The following is an 11,995-nucleotide window of genomic DNA, read 5'->3' on the forward strand; positions in this document are numbered from 1 at the left end:
AAGGCACATAGCCATGTGTTGGCTCGGGAGACGGCAGACTCAGCGAACATACGTGAGGTGTCTACCTGCTCGGAGGATGGTGAGAGGAGACCATGTGGAGAGTCATGAGGAGACGGGGAAGGCGCGCGTTGGCTCGGGAGACGGTGGGCACGGCAAACGTCAACCTCGGAGAATGGTGGCTACGGCGAGGAGCTCGTGTGAGTGGTGTTGAAGCTAGGAAAAAGGGTAGACGTTTCCGTAGTTGAGACAGACAGTGACCACCTCTCCAATTCGTTCACCAGTACCCCTCGAGAGTGGCTTTAGGGAGAGCAAGAGATAAGAGATGGGCGTGGTTGAGGGAGATGGGTTTAATTTATAGAAAAATTATCACTACCGGTTGGGAATACGAACCGACAGTGATAATAATTAACACCATTGATTCGTCGTCCTCAATTATTGCTCTGTCGGTGTAGCTTATGAACCGACAGTGATAAACATTATCAATGTCGGTTTGTAATATGAGCCGACAGAGATAAACATTATCACTATCGGTTATTAAAGGCATGTCTTTTTATGTCTATCTTTTTAAGAACCGACAATGATAAATATTTATTACTATCGGCTTGGAATATGAACCGGTTGAGATAAATATTATAATTGCCGGTTATTAAAGGCACACTTTTTATGCAAGTCTTTTGAAGAACCGTTAGTGATAATCTGAACATGGTTCTTAATGGCACGGCTTTTTTGTGCACCTTGAGATTAAGAACCGGCACTAAAGAGGAGGCACGGATGACCCTTTCTGTAGTAGTGACGAGGTTCACTGTGTATCATAGGGGGGTTGGCTCGGCCCAAGAAGCATCACTGGCGGCCGACGATGAGAGAGAAAGGCTATTGTGAATGTGTCTTGGTGTTGTGCTGGTATGGGCTCAAGCGGGAGGAGAGAAGGCTTGGAGGGGGCTTGGGAGATAAACTAGTGCTTACAAGGAGGTCAATGGGGTCAGAGGAGTGACGACAACAGAGAAGAAACATGGGCGGTGGAAGTGGCTCACTCTGGATCGACTCATGTCTAGTCTCAAGAGTTTGGCCAGCGCACATGACGACTATGCCTCTGTCGACTACAACTACATCGACCAAAGGGGCTTCAGCCACAACAACTACATCTACGTCGACAAGAGAGACTTCGACCGTGACGACTACGCCTCTATCGACTACGACTTCGCTAGCACCGACTTTGACTGTGTCGACCATGTGGCATCCTTCACCACTCTCGAACACCGGTCAAGAGGGGCTAGGGGTACCCAGGTTAAAATCCTGTCATGGGTCTCAAGAGTTTGGCCAGCGCACGTGAGCGGAGATGGAGACATCATTCGCTTCGGTGAACCACAACGACAGCCTTCAACCTCTGCTGCGTCGACTACACATGACGAAGCCTGCCGAAGCCTCGGCAACAGCCTTCACCGATTACTTCACAGAAGACCCCCTACGTTGAGCATGACGATTGTGTGCCTTCGACTTCAGCTATGGACAAAGTGCCTTCTCCAAGCACTGAAGTCTTCAGCCTTCGTTGAAGACCCTTTCACCGGGCAGGGTGAAGCGTAGTTATAAGAGTGTATCTAGCCACAAAAAACATGTAAAAGAAAGTTTTCCCACTGGAATCTATGCAATAAACCTGGACCCTTTCCTAGTTGTAGTTGTTCGCCCCGCTATCACATTAGACCTTATAGCTGAAGGGCTACTTTTGGGGGAAAGGCACAGACTTACAAAGAAACCCATATAACATACCAACCCATGTAAAGGCTTAAGAGTCTCTTTGTAATATTTGTACCCCATCAAGGGTTAGAGAGGACGTTTTACCTCTCTCTCTCACCTATATAAAGGACCCAAGAGGTCAAGAGGAGGGTTGATTCTCCTACATCCACTCTCCTCTCTTGGCCTGGTACGAACCCCTTCGGCTACTATAGATGAAAATAGTTCCAACATGACCCTAGAGGGGCAAACACAAATTTGATCATTTGTTTCCATGTATGAAAATCGTGACTTGGATCAAGTTCTATAATCTCAACACTTTTTAGCCAATAGATTTCGATAAAAAAAAAACAATCTGGAATATGAAGCATAGCTCTAGTGATGCAGTGAGGGACAATGCATCTAAATTCAAGGAAATTTGCATGTGCAGGTAATGGTGGTGGTGCATTCTCCCTCCCCTTCCCCAATCTGAAAGACTGATTAATACAATGATACTGATAGTATTCCTATCATATATGATAGTTTCTACTAATCTTATGGAATGCAGATACCTCACAATCATCATATTCGGATATGTGCCATACTATCAGACATCACAAGATAGTATGATGTTGCTGCAATAATCCGACAGTATTTAGAATTATTTTTACGGGAAGCAAAATAAAGACAGGTATGTTAATGAAACATGAATTAATTCATCGAAAGGGATGCTTTGTGGCGGGAATCAAATTACCGTGAGGAAGCCACGCACGACGAGCACGACGGATTGGCCATGATTGGGGAAAATGACATTGTGCCACGGCTGCGAGGTTCCTGACCACATGGCGCGTGACCCGATCTTCGGCGAGGCGGCGTGCAAAAAAGGGGCTCGTGGTTCACCCAATTAGCGGTACAGTGTGCACGGTGCCTCCATGGCGCAGTTGTGAGATTTATGGCTAGATGGCGCGCACTCCAATCGGAGGCGAGACGGAGCGCGATGAAGGGGGATGCGGTCGATGGGTTTGGCAGCGCACATGGCGGTGAGGCATCAATCGACAAAGGAGGCCACGATTAACCTGTTTGACGACGCACACGGTGGCTCGGAGGTGGCAATTCGGGACGGTGGCGAGGTGGCAGAAAAATGGGGCAGTGGAGAGGGCGGACCGGCGGGCGACGGACTGGGTAGTGGCGAGGTGGAAGGCTCACTAGGGTGGAGCAGGGTGTCATCGTGCGTGCGGCTTCAGCTTGAGGCGGTGCTAGATCGGCGACTCGGAGGTGGTGAATCAGGATGGCGGCGGACTAGGGCAGCGGCGAGGGCGGAGCAGGGCGTCGTTGTGCGTGGCTTGAGGCTGTGCGAGACTGGCGGAGGAAGATCGCCAGGAGAGACGCGGGGGGAGGGGGTGCCGTTGCACAACCATTCTAGGGACTGGGGCACGTGGATCGCAGACAGGGGCGGAGGAGAGGAAAGCGGGGATTAGTTTGCAAAGGCGAGACATGGTGCGGGAAATTCGGGAGCGGAATTTGTAGAGTAGGGAGCAGCGGTTTGTTTGGACCTGCATGGGGGAGCGAGCGAAACACTCAAACACGATGACGACGGGGTACCCAGCGGAACACATAGCACGGAGGCGGAGTACTTGGGGGACGCCGTGGCGCATCGACGCAGACAAAGGAACTACAAATTAGGGAGGGTGATGGGGGGCGGGGTTGGGCAGGTACGGAGATTGGGGAGGACGGGCGGAACGGGCGAGGGAATGGGAGCGGGGAGCGGAGACAGGACGAAGTAGGCGAAACGTGGAACGGGAGCGGAAGCGGAAGCGGAATGGGGATTGCACGGATGGGGTCGGGTGAGAGCAGAACGGGAATGGGGGGAGCGGAATGGGATTGGATAGAACGACAACACTCGACATGTTTTTTTAAGTAGTATAGATATAGATATATTCCTTCCTTGTGATCAGAGAATATATAAATCGTTGACCCGGTATCTTCTGTTACATTGCCAAGGAGAATTGGGCCCGTGTCCAGCTTGAGCTAGCTGGGAATATGGGAAAGGAGATAACAAGCTAAGGGGTGGTACACCCAACCCAAGATTCGACGCACAACCGTAGGGGATACAGTGAAACATCACTGTCGGTGGAGTGTAACAGATACTAAATATCTTTTGGTAATAATGCAGATTTAAGGTTTTGTACAAGTTTATATTTTTTTTCCTATATACAGTTAGAGGCGGCATTTTGTTTATAGAACGATGCTGTACGTGCTTCCATCCATGCTACAAGCAGAAAATTTGTACAGATCCTGAAGGACCAAACTGGGGACCTGAATGGTTTTCAGATGTTAGTTTTCAAGAGAAGAAAAAAAGATCCAATGGTAAGTACTTAGAGCAGTGTATAGCTAGAGCCTTGCACCCAGTGACATAGAGCTTCAGTAATTGGCATCATGTTAGGCATAAGCATGTAGCTCCTAAAGTTGCGTGACAGAGTAGGAGCTTCATGATGGCGCATTTTGTTACCAACTGGTAGGAGCTACTGCTAGTTGTACTTTGGTTGAAGCACAAGGATCAATGAAACAAAGGCTTTGTTGAGGCTAAAGCAACAATACCAACATAGACGGCTATTTTCACGAAAAGGGAATATAAACCCACCACAACATGCCACCTTATCTGTACCACACAATAAACCTTGAGATTCCTTCTATTCTTCCATGATGCATAACTTCCCATCGATGCAAAACTTCCATGGTACGTTGGCCATCCTTCAACTTATACAACATTCCGTCCTAAAAAAAAACCTTACACAACATTCCGTTTTGGTATAAGTTACAAACTCTAAATGAGGCACAAAATTCCTATTATACAGCAATAGGCCGTCTGGGTGAGTGTCTATAGGTTAGCAACCTAGACGCAGTTCTTCTCTTGAAAAGCAAGTAAAAGGTCAGGAGAACGAACATAACAAGAAGATACAACCAGAGGTGAGCTTCTAGAACGTGGAACAGCTCGTTGTCGCAGCGGCAACCGCAGTCATTACGAAGCAGCTCCATCTGGCCATCAGCTCCATCTGGATCCAAGATGAAATCAAGGCTCACGGCTTCCTGCTCCAGCACAATATGTGTAGCTTTTGGCCGGAAGCCTTCCATTGATGCCACGACTGCTGAACACCGACAGAAATGTCTTATGGTATTATAAAACGTAGAGGGACAGCAACGTGTCAATTTTCAGACAATAGGTTTCAGCCGTCTATTAAAAGGGTTAACTTTGTCTTACTAGATAATAAGGGCAATCGTTGGGGGCATATGTATTCATGTTGGTGGCTAAACTTCTATGGTTGATGCTAATAGTAAATTTCATTGCGTCCACTTAGGCATTAGGAATATAAACGAATTAGATAGAAAAGTAAGAAAAAAAATTCCAAGTGAAGAGACATGCCAGTCTTGCAAACCCCCCATCCGTGTCCACAAATACTGATGTTGCAGATGATTAAAAAAAAACTATTAAAAGAAAATATTTACCTTCATATTTCTCACCAGGCGCAAGCATTCGATGGTAATCTCCATAAGTGTTGCTAGCTCTTACCTGGAAAGCAAAAGAGAGTCAAGGATTACATAAATGATAAGCCTGAAAACTTCTGACATGATATATCTCTACTCAATTGTCAGTACATCCATTCTGAAGTAACAGAATAAATGCTACCAAAATAGACTGACCTTGGAATCAATCCCCTTTATCATCACTGAGCCAGGTATAGGCCTGCCAGTATTTGCTGCAAATATCCTTCCGTGAATTCCTGACTAAAACTAGAGTCAATATGACGAGACAGACTGATAAACTCTGGTAGCTCTTACAGATAGAACAATGAAAATGAGTAAACTCCAAAAGGAGACAGACATAAATTTAATCGTACGGAGAAGTTCTATTGCATGGAGGGCACACCTTTTGGTTAAGAATGATCATACATGTATCGAGAACATCAACCCTACCGAATTGACCTTTGGAAGGTCAAAATTCAATGAATTCCTCCAGTCCAAATTCAAAAATCCCTTTTTTCGTTTAAAGACAATGATAAGGGTATCCTATAATGCAGAGTTACAGACAAACAGTGCGAATTGGAATAACTACAACATTATTGGTAAACTCTGTTTTTACCAAACAAGAGGAAACCCATACCACAAAACCTGACTAAATACACTTGACGATCGGGAAACTCTTTTGGATACAGAACCCCAAAAATATAGTGATCAGAGCCACATATGGTGGTGAAAAAACCATTGTTGACCTAAGTGAAAAGACAGTAATGCATCGCCAACAGTGAAGGCTTTGTTGGAAAGAAGAAAAGGATAAACTTCATAGTGTTCATGCCATTGTGGTGACAGTGAAAGCAACAAGAAATTCTGACAAAAATCAGTTTAACCTGTTCAGAACTCATAACAACTAGCCAAAATGTACTACCATACTAAACCAGCTTACTTTCTGAAAATTTGGCCAGGATTTTTCAGTTATAGGCAGTAACTGGGTAGTTACAAAGATTACCATGAATCAGTTACCAGTACATGATGTAGACCCTGGTATAAACATTGAAAGCCATGTGCCTCAACCCACTAACCAACTAAAACTATTTCATTTCAAGTAGTGCATAATGAGATAAAATTGATTACTGTGGAAACATCTTACCTTTATTAGGCTTGCAACAATTTTGAGCATACTCATCCTGTTGTGTTCCCAGATGACAGGAAGCTGTAGCAAAATGTTAGGATAAACAACAGAACAAAAATAATTATTGAATGGTCTTGCAACAGCAGCAGCAGAACCATAGATAACTAGACGCAAAGGTACCTCAGCTGCTTTCGGCCACTTTGTGTCACTAATCTCCAGTGTTAATTCAAAGCAGCCTCCATGTATATAGTTCCAGTCTTGCATGCCACCATATATTGGATACCTGAATCAGAAACAAGATTGTTATGTTGATTCATGAAAAGTTGGTACATACACAACTAGATAAAGGAAGTTTGCTATGGAGTATGAACACAATTCTATGGTTTGTTTACCAGAATGCACCATTTGTAATCCCTCCTTCAAATTCTTTGCTCAAAGACATGTTGTAGTGTGACTGACTATACACTGATGCCATGTATTGGAATGCCTTATCATCAGGACATCCATAATAATATTTGCTGTAAGTAGTAAAATCTTTTTTGAGAATGTTAAAAGTGTGAAACCAAGCAAGTAACATTGTGGCTAAAAACTAGATTGAAAAGCAGCAAAGCAAAGAAAGCAACTATAGATAACATTCAGGAAATGGGCATGTCATCACATCGCTGGTTATTGCAGGGTTTCTCCCTTGTGTGGAGAGAGAGAGAGAGCAAGTAGTGGCAAGTTCTATTAGCTTTCGCTCTTAACAAAATATCAGTCAGCATGCAGGTCATTCATCATTGCAGGGACATCACATGACATGTAAAACCGGTAGTTTTTGACAACACAGAATCACTCATAATTTCTAAATTAATGGTTCACTTCATACATGACAATGTGTTAATAAACTGCTCGTAAGACTAAGTCAGCCAGGCAGTCTGTCTTGATATTTGACAGTCCTTAGAAACAATGAAAATACAACCGACAGCTGCAACAATGTTGGACTAGAACAGATGACGGAGCCCACATGATCCAGACTTCAAATAAACCAGCATTAATAGGAGGCAAACAAAAAAAAATGATTTATCCTCTGAGGCATATACTACCACACAGTTTTGGCAATGGTTGATCAAAAGCTTGTCAGATTTGCTGGGTCTTTGAAATATTTAGAGAACTTGAAACTGAATGTAAGTAGAAGTAGGAATCACCTTTTATCTCTAGTTCCATCCCATGGATAATTGGCAACAAGAGCACCCTGAAAAATTCAAATCAGAGGAAATTATTAGACATTGCATCAACAAGATAAGTAATATTACATAACTGTGTTAGCTGAGAATAGTTACCCCATGCAAACTAGCAGAGGCCGTGAAGTGTTCTTGTTTTACCCAGTTCATAATAGCTCTAGTTTCAGGTTGTCTGTAGTTAATATCGTTGTTGACGGAGAAAAACTGTCAATTTTGGCTATGTCAATTGAATGGCTACAAGAAAAAGGTATAATACAAAAGGGGCAGTAGAAGCTCTAAGAGCAAATCCATCTAAGAGCAACAGAAAGGACTACTCACTTGGTCAGGAAAATCTCTGTTGAGATCAACATTGTTTGCATTACCACGCCATCTAAGAGCAAATCCATCTGGGTTCATTGTTGGGAGTATATGAAGGTGCATGTTCTCCACAATGAGAGTTGCCTACAGAAATTAGTTCAACTGCTAAGTTTACCATATACTGGTATACGTACTCATAAATTGATGGAAATATATCATGTCATAACTAATAATTTAAAAAACATCGAACGCAATATCTTAATGTTGAATAATACAGAAACTACATATCTGTAGCACACTTAAGAATTTAAAATTTCATATTTCTAAGAATATTTCATACATTATTCGATTTTTTTTACATAATAGCTTCATATATCATGTGCGCGACAACTCAAAATACTAAATGTAGTTATCACAAAGCCAAATCGCAAGAAATTGGCCAGTGGTATGTTCCATACTGAGCAATGAGAAAGTAGCAACAGAGGAATCTTGCTTACCAACGGATCCTTCAGGTAGTTATCACATAGCCAATTTGCAAGATGCATAAGAATCTCTCTTCCAACAGGCTCATCACCATGAACATTTCCAATGAACTGCAAAATTAGTAGCAAAAATTACATCACAGATATATTCTTGGTGCCATTAACACTGATATTAGAATAAACAGCCTAGACAGTTCATCATCAATTGTAGATGGATAGGAACTGAAGCAAAAGGCTATTAACTTGAGCAACAGAAAAAGTCAGCTGAATGGCTGCCAATATGGTACTATGCCATTGCCAATTTGCTACAGGAGGTAAGTTTACATTTCTGTTCTCAAGATGCGGAGGAAAAGAGGTAATTCGCTATAAATTAATAAAGAATCCAGAAGCAAAGTAAGGTTATGGTATCATGGAAGTCAAATTTAAGAATTGAAAAAAGCGGCATTGGATTGCCATTGAATAAATCCCAGGTGTGAATATGATTCTGGCACAGCTACCCTTTCAGACCACAACAATCAAATGAATAAAATAATAATATGAGATCAGCATCACATGAAATTTCCAACTTAAAGTTTATTTTCATTGTCCAAAATTGGAAAAGGAACAGCCCCACTTAAGAGTCTTAAAGAAAATGGTACCACAAACCTTGAATGCTGGTTCAGCTTCTTTTTTCCCAGGCTTGTCTGATATTTCAATCACCCACTGCAAGAACAACAGAACAGTTCTCCAGTATACAAATTTGGAACTAAGAAAAGCATAAGGAAAAGTACAATCATGTAAGTTGCATACCAATGGGAAATCATTCACACTCTTTCCAATGCTGATAACAGGTTTATGTAATCCCTCAAAGAGAGAAGAAATAATAGGTAAGTGAAGTGTGAACATACGAGAATACCGGAGAGAGGAAAGGAACGGAAGAAAGAAAGAATACACTAAAAAAACTGAGATGGCAAAGACAATATCAAAGTTGCATAACAAACAAACAGAATAAGAGGATATTCAAACTAGAATATTCAGTTATTCAGACAATCCTAAAAAAGGCTAACCATGACCCACGAAAACAGGGAACATTTCATAAATCTAGAGTCAGACAGAATTATACATGTACCTTACGACCAGACTCATGTTTTAGAAGTTGATATTTTATTTTGAAAGCCATCTGTTTCATTTTTGCCATTTGCTTTTACCTATCAATGTGCGTACATATGGACCATTGATTCTTTCATGACAAGCAAAGACTTTGGACTCTACTGTATTCCATACATGAATAATCAACAATGATGACAGCGTTTGCATGACTAAACAAACTGATGGTCTTAAAGACGGTTTAGACAGAAACTCCAAATATACTGATCACCAAGAGGTAAAGTATTATACATCATGCACCTGTATATCCTGGAGATATTAGGACACCGACTTCCAAAGGTATGTACAGCAATCTCAAGCTCAGAGTTGCTCATATATCCATGGACCATTTCTTCCCTAAATTTGTTCCAGACCCATAGACAACATGGTCAACCAACAATGTCATGCAACGGAGACACAGATAAAAATAGAGATAGTTTTAATTTAAAACATACGTGATCCGGGGCTTATCCTCAAGCAAGTTACGCGAAAATGACCCATGATTTCCATCGTCGGTACCTGGTTAACAAATAAAATAATAGACGTGTCTCTAACTTTGTAAGTCAAAAAAGGTATAATGCTGAAAGTTGCGGCAAACTTAATGAAGTACAATATAGGCGAAGAGACAGATGCGGAAGTAATCTAGAAAAGCAAAATTATGTCCACAAAGCGGCATGTCAACGCTTACAGATGAACCAAGCAGGGAGAGAAGGTATTCATTGGTAAACGTAAAGAGCCATACTAAACAGTAAGTTGAGTACATCAGATAAGCGTATCCATATATAAATAGATATCTGACTGCAGTATGGCACGTTCGATTAAACAAGCCATAAATAAAGCTACTTCAGAAACGATTTCGTTTTTATCATGACTCCATCTGACGTCAAAGTATGCCGATTTCTACCGGTGTTTCATTAAGATAGGTACATGATGTACCCTTCAACAGTAGACATGCTTATCATGTATTCCAGAGTATGCAGGTTTTATAAGCTAAGTTCGTGATCTCCATCGCTGTACATGCAACGACTCCGTTCACCCCCATTCGGTACAGATTCTACCAAAACGAATTGAATTCCGGGCATCGGGTCCTTCAATCACAGCGAAAAATCTTATGAATTCCACCAAAGTGAAACGGACTGCTGGATCCGTATCCGCCAAACTAGCCAGCTGAGACCGATCCCGCCGGCTCCACACGGATTGGATTCAGTTCTATCAAGTTCTAACGCTGCGTCATTGCCTCATTGGCATGCCCACCCCATCGATACACGCACGCACGCAGAGAAGGAGAGGGAGGGGGAGAGACCTGACGGATTGTGGCCGCTTCTCGCAGCAGCTTGCGTGGGTAGCAAGGCGAAGGCGCGGAGCAGCAGGAGGAGGATGAAGTGGAGAAGGAGGCGCGAGATCGCCATGGGCGCGCGAGATGGGGGCTGGGGAGTGAGGGAGGCGAGTGGGTTGTTTGACTCGTTCGGCGCAACCGCGCCGGTGTTGGGCCGGGCGTCCCGGCGAGGGAACTGGATCTGCTTCCAGCGGCGGAGGTGCTCGGTCTGCATATGTATTGGGTAGATATGTTCACATTCGCTTTCATGTCCAAGGAAGCACCAGTGGTCTAGTGGTAGAATAGTACCCTGCCACGGTACAGACCCGGGTTCGATTCCCGGCTGGTGCAGATCTTCTTTTTCTTTTTCTCTCTTTTGCTCCTTCGTTCTTCGATTTTGCTGTCCTGCGAAATTGGCGACCATGCACGAAGAAAACATTCATCTGTTCGAAGGACAACCATGCACGAGTTCACCAAAAGAAAAACATTTTTATTCAATTCTATTTTTTTCTCCCACTTATCACATTGGTTCGATGAACAATTTGAGCTATATCATGCTCAAAGTAAATAATTAAAGAACATTGCTACACGTACAACCATTCGAGTACAAATCAGAATCCAATGGCTGAAATCACTTCATGAATACATCAGATGGTTTAATGCATGATCCTACTCAGTTGTACTCAAAGGTTGTACGTGAAGCATTTCCCCTAAATAAAATGAAGTAGTGCAACACAGCAGATGCTCGTACCAACTAATATGCATCAAGTCAGAACTCAGAAGGCAGCACACAAAACTGGGGGTTCAGCAGGCACTTCATTATCGCTCTCCAATATTGTGGATTATGCAGTTATTAAGTGGCATGCTGCGGATTGTCATTTGACCCTCAGAACGGCAAAACAGCGGCAGCGGCAGCGACCACCATTGAAGTTGAACTCAAGATTCTGTGATGGCTGCCATTTGACCCTCAGAACGGCAAAACAAGGCTGTAGTGCATACAAACATCGAGCCATGAGCCCATGACTCTGGTTCGCAGCAGTCCTGGAATATCTGGCAGGAACCTTCATTGTGCTCAATGGAACAGTAGTGGCAGGACCTGTAACAGACAATACATGAGTCGACTATCAACAATTCAACAGAATGATGTGCAAAACCATGTAGTGAAAACTCACCTTTCAGAAGATGACTAGAAGAGGATGCTAGC

At 43.0% G+C, this 11,995-nt stretch overlaps 1 protein-coding gene and 1 non-coding gene across 7 annotated transcripts; one reads left to right on the forward strand and one right to left on the reverse strand.

Moving 5' to 3' along the window:
• Positions 1-3,866: 3,866 nt before the first annotated feature.
• Positions 3,867-10,997, reverse strand: LOC133926229 (carboxypeptidase SOL1-like). 6 transcript variants are annotated; one of them, XM_062372041.1, is made up of 15 exons: positions 10,780-10,997; positions 9,932-9,995; positions 9,738-9,833; positions 9,141-9,171; positions 8,997-9,053; positions 8,367-8,462; positions 7,891-8,013; positions 7,672-7,776; positions 7,537-7,583; positions 6,745-6,870; positions 6,533-6,635; positions 6,371-6,433; positions 5,407-5,490; positions 5,212-5,275; positions 4,315-4,853 (listed from the first exon to the last, which is right to left on the reverse strand). In XM_062372041.1, the coding sequence occupies exons 1-15, from the start codon at positions 10,883-10,885 to the stop codon at positions 4,555-4,557; spliced, it is 1,464 nt and encodes a 487-aa protein (XP_062228025.1). In that variant the 5' UTR covers positions 10,886-10,997; the 3' UTR covers positions 4,315-4,554. The 6 variants fall into 6 exon arrangements, with proteins under 6 accessions (XP_062228028.1, XP_062228027.1, XP_062228023.1 ...); XM_062372042.1 differs by having other exon boundaries at positions 4,317-4,850; XM_062372044.1 differs by lacking the exons at positions 4,315-4,853; positions 9,141-9,171 and adding an exon at positions 3,867-4,023 and having other exon boundaries at positions 8,997-9,096.
• Positions 10,998-11,071: 74 nt separating this feature from the next.
• On the forward strand, positions 11,072-11,142 carry TRNAG-GCC (transfer RNA glycine (anticodon GCC)). Its single transcript has one exon. It is a non-coding gene; the product is annotated as a tRNA-Gly (tRNA).
• The last annotated feature ends 853 nt before the right edge of the window (positions 11,143-11,995 follow it).

The sequence above is a fragment of the Phragmites australis genome, chromosome 8 (assembly GCF_958298935.1).
Source record: "Phragmites australis chromosome 8, lpPhrAust1.1, whole genome shotgun sequence".
Taxonomy (NCBI): Eukaryota; Viridiplantae; Streptophyta; class Magnoliopsida; order Poales; family Poaceae; genus Phragmites; species Phragmites australis.

Excerpts from the sequence above, each read along its gene's own strand:
- LOC133926229 (XM_062372039.1), bottom strand. The coding sequence starts at position 10,885 with ATGGCGATCTCGCGCCTCCTTCTCCACTTCATCCTCCTCCTGCTGCTC. Across the intron at positions 6,636-6,744 it reads ATTACAAATGGTGCATTCTG|GTATCCAATATATGGTGGCA; the intron begins GTAAACAAACCA and ends TTTCTGATTCAG. Across the intron at positions 5,491-6,370 it reads TTGTTGCAAGCCTAATAAAG|TCAGGAATTCACGGAAGGAT; the intron begins GTAAGATGTTTC and ends CTCTAGTTTTAG.